This window comes from Eurypyga helias, unplaced genomic scaffold, assembly GCF_000690775.1.
Source record: "Eurypyga helias isolate BGI_N326 unplaced genomic scaffold, ASM69077v1 scaffold14470, whole genome shotgun sequence".
Classification (NCBI taxonomy): Eukaryota; Metazoa; Chordata; class Aves; order Eurypygiformes; family Eurypygidae; genus Eurypyga; species Eurypyga helias.
The window spans coordinates 4,425-19,378 of record NW_010225141.1 but is presented as its reverse complement, the minus strand read 5'-3'; the positions used below and the strand labels follow the sequence as shown (position 1 = coordinate 19,378).

At 40.9% G+C, this 14,954-nt stretch overlaps 1 protein-coding gene across 1 annotated transcript; it reads left to right on the top strand.

Moving 5' to 3' along the window:
* Positions 1-243: 243 nt before the first annotated feature.
* LMNB2 (lamin B2) lies at positions 244-14,155 on the top strand (the record flags this gene model as incomplete). The annotated part of the gene is made up of 10 exons (XM_010148297.1): positions 244-400; positions 1,050-1,175; positions 3,554-3,724; positions 7,823-7,948; positions 8,150-8,370; positions 8,959-9,250; positions 9,767-9,874; positions 10,925-11,044; positions 12,439-12,540; positions 13,727-14,155. Coding segments are annotated over 10 exons (1,465 nt in total), but the record flags the coding sequence as incomplete, so codon positions are not given.
* Positions 14,156-14,954: the final 799 nt, after the last annotated feature.

Sequence of the window (14,954 nt, the reverse complement as noted above, 5' to 3'; positions counted from 1 at the left end):
CTTGTCTGGTCATGACATATGTTCTTATTTATTAGGCAGTGCATTTACAACACGTTGGTATTAAGCTGAGATTTAAGAGGTGTTTATGATTACTTTTATTAGCAGGTTACTCTAGGAGCCACCTAGTGATATGCTAATCCTAATAAAATGTGTATAATGACAACATATCCGTAGTTGTAACCAAGACATGCTTAAGATGTGCATGCATCCACATGTAAGTATAATTAACTTTTGTCTTTTCAGCTACAAGAAGAAAGATGCAGATTTGTCTGTGGCTCAGGGTCGCATCAAGGATCTTGAAGTACTCTTCCATAGAAGCGAGGCAGAACTCAATACTGTCCTGAATGAGAAACGCAGTCTGGAAGCCGAGGTGGCCGATTTGCGTGCCCAACTTGCTAAAGTATGTCAGTGAGTCCTTCCTTGCTTTAGCACAGGAGAGGCTGTGTGTCGCACAACTTGTTATTTTTCTTTGCAATTAGTTTGTAGTCTGAACATCATGGATCTAGCTTGCTTGCTGCTGATCCTTTCCCTGCCCCTCTTGTATATGAAACTCAATTGTAAGAAGTCTTTTTAAAACAACCAAAGCAACATGGTGGTTTAGAAATTTTGCTAGTCAAAAGCTTTTATTTAAAGATTTCTGGTGTTTCTGTATTGATGAGGGATCATGTTACTAAATGTCCTTTGTAAGGTACTGTGTAATTTCAGCTTATGCTGGAGTACTCAGTGGAACTATGCTAGCAAGGAAAAGAACAACATGCAGCATATTGTGATTGAGGAATTAATGATCCTCAGCTCCGTTATCATACTGTATTGAAATCCTACATTCTAAATAACTGGTATACAGACATGAAAGCGTGTTTCAAATATTCATAAGCACACACACACACATTTTCCTTTTTTTTTTTTTTTTCTGAAAAATCTATGGGTTGGCATTAGTTTTATTGTTAGTAATTGGTCCAAGGCTGTCAAATTAAGACCATAAATGGATTATGGATGGAAAGTAGGGATCCAGACAAAATTAAATCTTTATATTCAAAATTCTTTACTAGGCTGAAGATGGTCATGCTGTGGCTAAGAAGCAGTTGGAGAAGGAGACACTCATGCGTGTGGACCTGGAGAATCGGTGCCAGAGCTTGCAAGAGGATCTGGATTTCAGGAAGAATGTGTTTGAGGAGGTATTATCAACCCAGTAACCTCATCATAAACGGAAGTTTATGTAGCTTTTATTCAAACTATAAGCAATTACTATCTAGTAATATCCTACTATCTAGTAGTAGGGAAAATTGGTATTAGCCTTGCTGTAAGTGGGTTTAGTAATAAAATAGTTAATGATCTTGCAGGAGCTGGCACCAGAGCCAGGTGAGGAGGGTATTGTTCCATGGGCAGGTGAGCTAATGTAACAGCTGACTGCTGTGGGGAAGGCTTGGTCCCTCTCTCTGGAGCTGGTTGCAAGGCCCTGCTCCTTATTTGCAGGAGCTTTGGTGGTTGTTGGACCTGACTATAACCTGTTTTCATTTATGAGAAAGGAATGTGATTACCCTGCTTTTTGCAGGGGTAGTTTTCTGCCTGTCGAGGGAGTTGAATTGGCTCACAGTGGTTCTATCAAGAATCTGAGGTTTTATGAAGCAAACAGTGGGAATGCACCAGTGGGGACTGAGAAGGGGAAGCATGGCCTTCTCTCTGTACCAGACACAAAGTGTTTTGTTAGTTCATTCCATCTTGCAAAAACCAACTCTGACCTTCAGATCTCTGCAAGCTTATTCAGTTAGTGACTGCTGAGTAACTGCCACATGCTTCTGCCCTTCTCTTCACCTATGCCAGGTGGAATGTTTTGCTCACCATGCACCAAGCCATTTTGGCCTTATTAACTAGTAGAATACTTAAGGGTTTTTTTGGTTGAGTTTAATTCTTGCCAGCTTAGTGGCTGAGTTATGTCTTAACACAGAATGAAATGAGTGTCCAGACTGGAATAAGGGATGGGACAGGGCTGTGTGGCTGCTAAGGACAGGGGCTGGAGCAGGGCAAAGAAATCAACCAGGTAGATCACCCTGAGTTGGACCGACGCACTTGTCTCACTTCCACGTTCTGGAGTTGTTGGATTTCTGTATGCGACTGCAGTGACAGAGCCTTGCTTGGTTCTAGGGCCTTAAAATAACTTTGCTTCCTGAGGATTGTGTTGCTGCCGACTGAAGTTGAAGTTAACTGAGACAGCAGAAGCTAAACTTAAAGCTTGCATGCTGAAGCATTCCTTTAGCCATCCCTTAAGCTTTCTGATCCTTGTATGGACCAATTCAACACACAAAGAATAAGAGGAGTTGGTTTCCTTTAGTGAATTTATTTGGTTCAGTGACACATTCAAAGCTCGATTAGAATACCATGATTGGGAGTGTGGCAAGTGAAGCCTGCTTATTCTAGTGGTCCTGAACTTTCAGATCGGCTCAGCCCTCCATCTGATACTTTGTAGTCCCCCATGGTATTTTTGTGGCATCCAGGGGGTCTCTGCCTACAGTTACTGAGAGGCTGCTGCTTGCTAGTTTTCTTGGCGTAAAGATTCAGCACAGAAGGGAAAACTTCCTGATCACATCAGGACACATTGCTCTGGGTAGAAGGGCATGTTTCTAAGACTCCCTTTTTAGATGTAGAGCATTTCTGCAAAACAACTTGTGAAGTCGCGCTGAATCAGTGTTAGCCTGCTATGGCTCTAGTTTAGGCATGCAAAGCAACCCCTGCTTCGCTTGCCTGCTATTCCTCCTTCTGGCCTTGCTGCTATGCTCAGGCCTCCTCCCAGTACCCTGAACAGCTCTGTCCTACCCTGAAGGGAGAACTTGTTTCTGTCTCATACCATACATTCAGGCCTGACCAGGTCTCTGCAGGGCTCAACATGAATAAGTGCATGAGTGAGTCTTACCTCACTAGCCTGCGGTCAGTGTTCTAGACACAAAGAACTCATACTTCTGTCGACACAAAAACTTCTTAGTGCAAATTCTGACCAGAGAAAATTATAGTTGTCTTCAGGATTGCTTGGGTTGCTGCTTTATTGCTAACGTAATCAAAATCCATGGAGTAGAAGTCATCCAGTATATAGGGGAAGAGACAAGATCTACAAATGCATAAAGTGAAATTTGAAGAGGCAATTTTTCTCTATAGTTATTTTTTTCAATATATGTAACGGTCACAAAAGGCTTTCTTTTTTACCTGACTCCTAGCAGACTGCTGCTGTAACGTAGGGGTGTATGTTGAGAAGGAAAGGGTTTGTCGTGCAGCAAACCTCAACCCTTTCCCCTCATGCTGAGTTTTGTAGCATAAAACAGCTCCTTTAGGAACTGTATATGGATATTTTTAAACCTGGTTTAAGTCTTTTAAGAATTATATCCTGCCAAATGAGAATGGTAACTTGCATCTGTTAGTACATGCAGTAATTTGTAGCCTTAAATGCCTTTAGTACCGTGGCTATTAAATAATTAATACTGAAATAGTTGTGTTGTCCAAATGTGATTTCTTGTACTATTTACGCTAATGTGGGAATCTGTCCCCATTTTTTGTGTGTATGTAGGAAATAAAGGAAACAAGAAAACGACATGAACATCGCCTGGTTGAGGTGGACACTAGTCGCCAACAGGAGTATGAATCCAAAATGACTCAGGCCCTGGAGGATCTGCGAAATCAACATGATGAACAAGTCAAACTGTATAAGATGGAGCTTGAGCAGACCTATCAGGCCAAGGTAACTACTGCTATCCACAGCAGTGCCTGACACAAGTCGGCCTGGTGAGAAAAAACCATTTCCATCAGGACTACTGTCTTGAAGGAGACAAGTAATTATAATATGAAGAAGCTTTGTCCCAGTGTTCAACTACCTCTTCTGGTGCTTGTACACAGATACATTTCCAGGGAGCTCATAGCCAGTGGCGATAGCTATGAGTCACTTTAGCCGAGAAAGGCCTGTCTTCTGCTATGAAGGTATTTTTCTTGTCAGTAGATCCAGTTCTTCCTCCAAAATGGAGGTGGTGGAGGAGACTTGAAATAGGTGCAACACATTGGCTGTGAGAAACTGGAGGGATGGATTGGAGAGCTTGGGGAATGGCAGTGTTTCAATACGGGCCTTTGCCTGGATGCGTGGGCTTGCAGACTGTTACAGACATACAGAGAGGGGCTCCATGTCTAAGATTGCATTGTCACTTTACTCTTACTGTGGCCTTTGCGATGTTCTTACCAGTCCCAATACTCTTTGAAATATGAAAATGAAAGCCGTATCACATTTCAGTGATCTAAGTTGCTTCTGGATTGGAACATTACTAGATGCAGTTGTGGTTTCATTGGTGGCGGGGAGACTTCAGGCAAGGTATTGGACCTTTTTTGACCAGCTTTGGTGATGAAAACCATGGTAGATGATGAAAACCATGGTAGGTTTCATGATAGGAAATCATAGAATCATAAAATGGTTTGGGTTGGAAGAGACCTCTAGTCCAACCCCCCTGCTATGAGCAAGGACCTCTGCAACTAGATCAGATGTCTCAGATCTTTCTTAAAAGTCATCTTTAAGTATTGAAAGGCTGCAATAAGGTCTCCCTGGAGCCTTCCCTTCTCCCGGCTGAATAATCCCAACTCTCTCAGCCTGGCCCCATAGCAGAGGTGTTCATCCCTCTGATCATTTTTGTGGCCTCCTCCAGGCATGCTCCAACAGGTCCGTGTTTGTCTTGTACTGCAAACCCCAGCGCTGGGTGTTGTACTGCTGGTGGGGTCTCACCAGGGCCAAGTGGAGTGGAAATGTGAACATAGGAGCAGTTTAATCCAGGAGAATGCCACTTAAACTTCATAAATATTTGCACTCTTCTGCTTTTCCTGTCTGTGGTCGCACATGAGTGGAATGCACTTCACTCAAAAGAGAGAAGCAGTAATACGTTTTATTGAGGTTAAATAATAATTTGACAGCTCAGTAAGTTCAGTGGAGTTTAACAGTGGCTTAACATGGTTCAGTAAGTTTGATGGCAAGGTTCACCGTATTAATTACTGCATGGAAGGAACATACAAAGGAAAATTGAGTTGGAATGATTCACACAGGGACTGAGGACAAAAGAGTAAGGAGAACCCTCTTGTTGAGTCATGAGGTTCATTGCTTTCTAAACTTTTGGAGGCTAGGTGTGGGTGGATCCAATTTTAGTCTCAGACTTGGTCAATGGTTTATGTCCAATGGAGCTATCCATACAATGCTTATAATAACATTGAGTAGCTCCGTAGATGAGTAATGGTTCATAGTATTGATTCAGCATGCTATCAGTCACTGAGCATCTGTCCTGGGTAAGGGGTATCTGTGCCTTGGGTAAGGAAGGTTCTGTTAAGTCTATGGTAAGGAATCTCTAACCTTGAGAGGCGTCCCTGCTCAAGGGGAGGGTCACCTGGCATGCAGTCCAGTTGCCATTCAGGGGGAGCTGAAGTTGGGACCCTCTTGATGGTACTATTTATAGTGCGAACTAATTGGCTGCTGGTCAGTAGTATAGATGAGATAGACATTGTTGGTTTTGCTCTGATACCTTGTTCTGCACTTTGGTACTTTTGGGTTTCAAAACTGCCTTTCAAAATCGTTTTCAAGATCCCTTCACTCCCTTCTATGCAAGCCAGGGGCTTTCCAGCTCACAAGTTCACCCCAAGCATGTGGGGCTTGTTGCTTCTTAGTCAGCCTGAACCAAAGTGTGGTTAGGAGTCAGGTGTGTCCGTCACGCCTGTGTGAAACCTGGGTTAGCAAATCCCGGTTCATTTAGCACCGGGCACATGGGAGAAGTAGCAGCATAGTTATTGGTACAATCACTAGTTACAGGTTTGTGGTTTGGAGTTTTTTTGTGTGTCGGGGTGTGGTTATTTTAGTAGTAATCGCCTTACGTGAAGGAATTAGGCAGCTGCCAGTCTTGGGTTTGATGATTTACAGTTTGAGAAACATTGATGTACAAATACTGAAGTATTTCTTATAGCAGCAACAGTATAGATAATGGATACTAAACCCTGAAATTAAGTACAGGTAGCAGTCTTGGCATTATTCACAGCAGTTAGGAACATAGGATATTTGTGTACAATGGGATATTTGGATTGACTTGTGATGGTGTGAAGAAGGTCCAGGGTAGAAGATGCCTGGTGGAACAAAAAGAACTCTTCAAGATACAGACTTAGGGAATGAAAAAAGTGACAAGATTTGAATGGGGGTGTAAACAAATTACACTGCTTTTTCCCCACATTAAAGATGGTGGTTGTTAGGGATGAAGTTGGAATGCAAAGGGAAAAACGGGCTTAGCTGTGAGCTTCATTCTGTGGATTTTTGGATAAAAACATGTCTCTGTTCAGAGAACACCTGAGCTGTTCTGGAATATGATGTCAAAGCAGATTGATTAGTTTAGCTACTGAGCTTCTGCAGGATGAGAGCATCGTAGGTAACCGCTTGCTTCTTGCTTTGACGATGATCTTTGATAATAAGCAATAGAAATTCTAAATCTGAGGATTTGGCATTGTGACTGTGAGCCATCATGACTGAGGAAGTGAATGGTTGTCAGCATTCAAATGATTTTTATTTTAAACTTTACAGGTGGTAATGGAATATATGTTTGACTTGAAGTTCCTTCAAAACTCTTAGCCTAAATAAGTCTGTGTGTTTTCTTCCTTACTCAGAACCCTGTGACCAGAGCTAGTGAAGAGTGATTTTTATAAAGCTTTGTCCTGTGTGACTAAGACCATGTTCTGCCTGTACCTGTTTTTAGAATTTAGCTTAGTTCCCACAGTTTTATTCCTGGGTAGGTTCCATGATGTGTAGCAGAATTGTTGAACTCCAGCTGCAACACATGAAAAGGATGCTTTTTCTAGCTACCTACTTTGAAACTTAGCATGTAATAGCTTTGAACTCCCTAGTTGCTCTGTCAGATTTGGTTAAAATTAGCCACTAGACATGCCGCTTTCACTGCGTGAAAGTAACAGAAACTGAAAACAAATTGAATGTTGGCAACTATTAGAGAAAGGAAATACAACCAAAAGCATTGTTTTGCTTCCGGGGCAGGATGTCATCTGGAGTGCTGTGGGTAGTTTCAGTTTTTCTTGAGAAGGTAGTACAGCGTAATACAGAGAAGACTAACAAGGACAATTAACAGTATGAAACAGGTCCTGCATGAGGAAAGTTTAAAGTAAAATTTCACCTGAGAAAAGAGATGAGTCATGAGAAGGGGATGTCTGTAAAAGGATAAATAGCATGGAGAAGGTGAATGAGGAGTGACTGTTTATTTTTCAATAGAAGTAGGGACAGTGAATGTCCAGTGGCAGATTCAAAACAAACAAAAGAAGGTTGTTCTTCATTAATATGTAGCTAAACTCCTTGTCTTATAAATTCAAAGAGCAGAGACAAATTTCTACCTGAAAATTCAACTGAGAGTAAGCATCAGAATACAGTCTAGCTTAGGAGGTTCCTGAATTGCAAATGTCCAGATCAGGCATAATACCCATGGAAGATTTTATTGAGCTTAGTCCCTGGGCATCCAGGGAACTGTTAGATCAGGACATGAACTAGGTAGCCTTTGCTCTGACCCAGTTTTTGGAAACTGTAAGGCTGCTGGATAATGGAAAGACAAATAGACTTTTTTTAATAGCAAAAGCAAATCCTGTAGGAATAAGACTAAATAGATTTTCCTGGTCCTTAGGGCATTTCCTGAATCTTATACAATTCTTAGCATAAACTTACCAGATTTCAATTTAAAATAATTTCAGAATAAATGGCTTTTATTTTTTACTGAAAGGATATTTGCGAGAATCTAACTCATTGCAAGTGATTTGTATAAAACTTGCCTTCCAGTTGGAGAATGCCAAACTGTCCTCTGACCAGAATGACAAAGCTGCAGGTGCAGCTCGAGAAGAGCTGAAGGAGGCTCGCATGAGAATAGAAGCTCTTAGCTACCAGCTCTCTGGTCTTCAGAAACAGGTAAAGGGGCTAAATTTGCTTTCATCTCTTAATACAGAGCACTTTATTGTTGGGATATATTAACATTTCTGTCCCTTCATATTTTCTGAATTTACGGAGAGAAATCTTGGTTATGTTCATTTGGGAGGGAGATGAATTTTTAACTTTTTTACTGTACCCACATAAATGCCAACTGGGCTTGCCACTGTTCTGTCTGCCTAGGCTAGTGCAGCAGAAGATCGCATTCGTGAGTTGGAGGAAATGATGGCTGGTGAGCGGGAAAAGTTTAGGAAGATGCTAGATGCAAAGGAGAGGGAAATGACAGAAATGAGGGACCAGATGCAGCAGCAGCTTACAGAGTACCAGGAACTGCTTGATGTTAAATTAGCACTGGACATGGAGATCAGTGCTTACCGAAAACTCCTGGAAGGAGAAGAGGAAAGGTACGTACAGATTCCAGATTTGTTTCTAAGGACTAGCAGGTGTTATTTGCATTTCTTATGCTTGCTTTTTTACCATTTGAGCAGGAGTGCTCAGGTTCTATTTCGTTGAAGTCATGCTGGCTTCACACCACAGTGTGTTGCATGGAACAATTACAAGTGTTCTGATCTGGACACAATCTTTATCTTATTTTGGTTTTCATGATGGTCTCAGAGCACAGTGCAATGTATCATTCTGTGCTCAACGTTCATCTCTTCTTTTTTCATTTAAGTGATTATACTTCTGTGGTTTCCTGATTTTTAAATGATGTGGCCCAAGAATAGTGTGTTTAGTAGTAGGTACACAGGAGGGGAGGGTTGTCAGTTGTGGTGTTCTCATTAGCACTGCTTTCCATGTCACATAATCATACTACCAGGGAATTTCTCAGGGATAGGTAGCTTCCCCCTCCTCTTACATGCAGTCCTCCTGACAGACGGTGAGGCTGGTTTCAGCTTTGGGACATTTAACAGTCTGGTTACTGAGTAGCATTATTGCTTTGCGTGTAGTTCCCTGGATGAATTAATTATAAATGCTTGCTTTATTGTGTTAAGGTTGAAGCTCTCTCCAAGTCCCTCCTCCCGCGTTACAGTCTCTCGGGCTACCTCCAGCAGCAGCAGTAGCACTACTTCACTTGTTCGCTCTTCCCGAGGCAAGAGAAGACGTATTGAAGCAGAGGAGTTTTCAGGCAGCGGAACAAGTGGAATTGGCACTGGAAGTATTAGTGGCAGCAGTAGTAGCAGTAGCTTCCAAATGTCCCAGCAAGCTTCAGCTACAGGAAATATCAGCATAGAAGAGGTCGATCTGGAGGGCAAATACGTTCAACTGAAGAACAACTCAGAGAAGGTGAGTGTCAGCAGAACTCCTAGAAAACAAGGAGGACGAGCTAAATCAGAATGTTATACAGCCTTTTTTAGCACAAGTAGGTGGAGTCACTTGGAGAGCAGGAGCAACGTCTCAAGGTGCGTCATCTTGCAGTAATTAACAGGGATTTGAAAGGTGACCGTTAATGGTGTGCTAGCATGAGTGTAATGTTCGCTGCAGGAAAAGAACACCGTTTGTGTCGCAGCTATCCACGTGCATGCCAGTACCTTGCTCGTGTGAATAGCCTTGCTGGCTCTAGCAGACCTTTTTTGAGTGAAATGTGTATAATTTTAAATTTTGCTGACGGACCTTACAAGGTTTGCGCTGTACAGACTATTAATAGGTATAGAAAAATACTTTCAGGTTAGAATGCAAATGTCTAACAACCATGTAAATGAATTTATATTCATGTTAGTAACAGAGAGACGTAGAGAAAGCTCTGATGCCTGTTTGCTCTGTTTTGCTCACCTTCAATAACCTTATGACTCTCTCCATTAGGATCAGTCTTTGGGTAACTGGAGACTGAAAAGACAAATTGGAGACGGAGAAGAAATTGCTTACAAATTTACTCCTAAATATGTCCTCAGAGCTGGGCAGACTGTAACAGTAAGTTCTACTTGCAGTATGTCAACATGTTCTTTTGTTGATGCTATGGCAGTTGTAAATCTGATGTTTTCATGATGATCTTTCATGACGAAAACTTTGGTTTTCATGGATCTCACTTCAGAGGAGTGGGGTTTCAGTTATAAAAATGCAAAACCAAAATTGAATTTCTGCACTAGCATTTCAGTGTTTAAGACCATATTGGTTGAAGAAAAGGTTATTTCTGGGGGCAGGTCAAGGGCTGTTTGTTTTCACATATCTTTGCCCAGGTTTGGAACACTAATCCTGTGCAATCCCTTAATGAAATAGGAACGTTTCAGGGCATTAATTCAGTCTAGTATCCTAGTCTCTGTTGCCCAGAGCAGCTGTGGATGCCCCATCCCTGGAAGTGTCCAAGGCCAGGCTGGATGAGGCTTGGAGCAATCTGGTCTAGTGGAAGGTATCCTTGCCCATGATGGGGGTTGGAACTGGATGGGCTTTAAGGTCCTTTCCAACCCAAACCAGTCTGTGATTCTAGTAGACTTTAGTTAAGACTAGACGTTTTCAGCTTTAACTGTAACACAACAGCTGCTTTTCTGAAATTTTGTGTTCTGTTTTCAGTCTGCAACAGATACTCTTCCAGAAGAAAACTTGTCTTTCTTCTGATCAGTTCCAGCTATTTGTACTAAAGTATGCATATAAAAGATTAAATTATACACCACAAGCTGCATGTTATGTCTTGGCTCCTTACAGTATAGTCATTGAGGCAGTGGTAGAAGAAATGTGTATTTTCAGAAAAGAATTGATGGCTGCAATGCTAGATACATTTTTTTCCTCTTGTGTAGTTTGGGGTTTTTTGTTTGTTTTGGTTTTTTAATGGCTAGTGCTATTTTTTGTTCTTGGCTGCAAATCATATCTTACTACAGGTAACAGCATTGGTAAAAGCAGGGTAAAATTGCCATTGAAATTCAGAAACAAAACTGGTATGTGACAAAATGTAGGAGAATTAGGGGGTTCTGTATATGTAGAAATAAAATATGCATAAGTAGCTAATTACAGGTTGTCTTTCACTAGATCTGGGGTGCCGATGCAGGCGTATCTCATAGCCCCCCTTCTGTTCTCGTGTGGAAGAATCAAGGCAGCTGGGGCACTGGAGGAAATATCCGCACATACCTCGTAAACTCTGAAGGAGAGGTAGGCTGGCTTGTCTCCCAAACTCTTTAATCTTGGGGGAGGTGGGGAGGAAGGAATATGGATGATGACAAAATCCTGATTTTAAGATCTTCCCTATTGTCTTTTAAAATAAGACTGTTTATAGCACTGAAATAATTAAATATCTGTATGTATCTGAGATTTTTGGGAAATTTTGGGAAACTCTGATTATCATCCTGACTACATCCATAGGCTTTTTGTTCCTGTTTTAGAAAAACACCCTGCTAGTAGAGAATTTGTTTGGAACTTAAGTGTGTGTGTGTGTTCAGAATACACAAAATAAGTATTGCTGGCATCCAGAGTTACAGTATATGGTACTTAAAATATTCTGGGGTGCCCTGTAAATATTAATGTAGGAAGGTGGCTGTCCTCTCAGTGTTGGAACAGGTTTGCATGTATTCTGCATTGTCCTACCTCTGCCCACAACTGATTTGGGGGTTTTTTGTTATTTTTTAAACCATCCCTGCAGAAGACTCCTGCAAGGGAGGATCATGCATTGGCTGTTATTCTTAAACATGCCATTATTCCAGTGATCTGATAGAAATAGGAAAGTAAAACAGACCACAGTTATCAGTTTTCATGCTGCCTTTCTTGCTGGCAATTCTGTGGAAGCGCTTTGGGCAGGAACAGCAGCACAGGACAAGGTAGGAGGGAGGATTATTTGGACAAATAGAAAGCTAACTGGATTAATATTCAAATAGATGTGGTCAAATAGTACCTGAAATGTTTCAAATCCTTGTCTCTTCCCACTGAGGTTACCTTTAGTAATCCCTGCTTATGTCCCTGGGTGACTTCTTCCATGAGTAGAAATTTGCACCCCTGATTTCAAGGGTGCAAGTGTACAGAAGAATTTCTTATTGCTAAGAAGTGTTAACAATAATTTAGTAATAAATGAAGCTTCCTGGTGTTTTAGAATTCTTTTTATTGTGTGGTTTGGGAGACTGTCCTGATAACTGATAGGTGCAATTGGTCTAGAATATTTAGTAGGAATTAGGAATATTTTTGATGCTGTGTAAGCACTGAGAAACTTTAGTTTCTCACATTACAACATGCCTGAGGCAGCTTCTACTTGGGTCTGCTATGAGCTTCTGTAAAATTGACTAATGACCACCCGAAACATGCCTGCTTTCTCTCACATCCCTAGGTGATGAGAGAAAATTCCTGAAGCCAGATTACATTGCCATGCCATTTAGTGGGTAGACGTAGGAATGTTGTTGTGGTTTGCAGGATATTAACAGTATTTGCTTGCAACAGCTAACAAATCTAGGGCAAGTTTTTGGGCAACCCTCTAAAAATTGAGAGGTATTATATTGGTGGGATAGCAAAAACTTGAGATAGAGACTACTGGCCATCTCCTTACCTGTCATTTTGTGTAGGAAGTTGCAGTGAGAAGCGTAACTAAATCAGTAGTTGTGCGAGAGAATGAAGAGGAAGAGGATGAAGCAGAGTTTGGAGAAGAAGACCTTTTCAACCAACAGGTAATAAGATGCAGGCCAAATGTTTAACTTGTGCCTCATTGGTTGGATTAATCAGGCATAAGATTTAGGGGGGTTCCCTTCAACTTTTACCAGCTCTGAGCTTCCTGGTCCATTTTTCCAGTGGATGCTTGCAGGGGACGATCTCTGACTTGCAGCTCCACAGCATGACTACAGTGCATGGAGAGTACAATGTGAGCAGTTCTTCCTGTAACCACTGCTTCGGTCAGTAATGGTACAGCTCAGGCAGTGGCTAATGTCAGGTCAGGATGCCAGGGTATCCATGGAAGTATGCAACAGATCAGATTTACAGTATTGCAGTGACATAGACTATTTTTAGGGTTAGTATGATTAGTTTTAGCAGTCAGTATTCTTCCCATTCCAGCATTTGCTTCTCTTTAAAAAAAGTCTGTGCCATTCTTGCTGTAAGAATATAACTACTAAGAACCAAGAAAGCGTGAGTGCTTCTTTTGCTGCAAGATTCAGCTTATTGGTTTATTTTCTGATAGTATATACCTGCTGCATCTGAAATAACCTGGTTTTTTTAATAATAATACCTGTATGTTTTCATAACTCTTAAGTACTGTGGAATAACTGACCAGCAGTTGGCAGAGTGAAAAGGAGAAAGATACTACATACAGGTGATTTGAAATTTAAAATATTATTTGCAAATAATTTGAAATCTATTTCAGACTCGAGTGATTTATTCTCCTGATGAGTGGCCATTAGTAGCTCTTTTCACAAAGAACTCAATCTGTGCAGGTTTGAAGTTGAGTTCTGAACACTTTTTAGTCTCCAGGGGATTGAGCAATGTATTTGTAGCACAAAGCAACTGAAACTTTTTTGTTTACCAAAGAAGCAGCTATGCAGTATAGAACTCTCAAATGGAAGCATCATTTGAAATAAAGGAAGGAACTTCCTGGTTTAAAGCTGACATCATGATTTTCATGTGCCATCTGTATCAGCCTTTAACCTATGGAGATTAACCAATCAACCTGTCGTAGAAAACCACAACCAGAGTAGCTGTGTCTGAATCTTGTCTGTGGCGTATGCTGTGCTTTACAGTTGTGATGTTCCCTGAATGTGGCTAAACTACAGAAAAGCAACTCTTAACTGAGATAACCAGCCTAGGCTTACTAGCTTTTCATATTGTCAGAACTGAATTTCAGCTATGTCTGTCTTATTTTAGGGGGATCCCAGAACAACCTCTAGAGGGTGCTCAGTGATGTGAAGACAGAAAGAAGAAACTATTATTTGCTAACTTTTTTTTTCCATTTATTTCCTTTTATTTTTTGCTATTTTTTTCCCTCCAGAGCCACTGAAAACTATTTTTATATGCATCATCTGATTTCTTTGAAGTTTACTCCTTGGTACATTTTTATAGAAAAAATTCAAAAAAACCCTTTATTGAACAAAACTGCCAGAACTTTTAATAGATTTCTTTATTTTTCCCTCTTTGTTGAAACACTATATTGGAATACGACACTTTGCCCATACAGAGTTTAAAGTCTTATGTATAAACCTGCAGCAGAAAAGAAAGTTTTAAGTAAAATGGGATGAGACTCCTTGAGTGTACGGTAAATCTGTAATTGCATCTGTAACCAGGATATCTAAAAAAACCCCAAAACCCACCCAAACGAAAAAGCACCCACAAGAAAGCTTTTTCATCTGCACAAATCCCCAGGACAGATTCAAATAGTGTTTCATCCGTACTGGTAGTTTGTTGCCTGGTATCCTCAGCAGTGTCCAGCACAGGAAAATTAGACCCCAGGTTTGTTGAAAAAGCTGCCCCACCAAGGGAAGTATCAAAGGGAAGCTGCATTTTAGACATTGTTGGCATCTTGTCCGACTCCAGGGTTTGAGAGCCTCATGTCAAACATCTGAGTCTCTCAAGACCTTAGACCTTAGCATTTCGGAACATGCTATCTTAAGGTATGGAAGTGTCAGAACCAGAGTTTTAACTGTTTACACGGGGGTTTGGCACTGTCACAAATGAGGCCTTGTTAAATCATGGCCACAAGTTGTGATGTACCATATTTATGATGTTAAACACAATGATGTAATGCTTTTGATGTACTCAGCCTTAAACAGATTGGTTAAGATTTTAGGTGTTAAAAATATTTTTACTTTTGGCAGTGATAAATATTGGGGGTTTTAAAGGTTATCCTGTGTTAGTGTTGACTTTTTTTAATCAGAGATATATGCAGCTTCTTCATACTTCTCTTACATTCAGAGGGGCGTTGTCAGATATCTTAAGGAGAAGTATTTGCAAAATAGTACAGAAGTAGTGTAATGACTTTCAAAAAGTTAAAAAGAACTGCTGTTTAAGACACAAGCATTGCTTTGCACTGTTCAAATGCTTGAAGTCTGAGTGAAGGGAGGGTAATACTTTTTATATAAAATTCTTTGTATGAGTA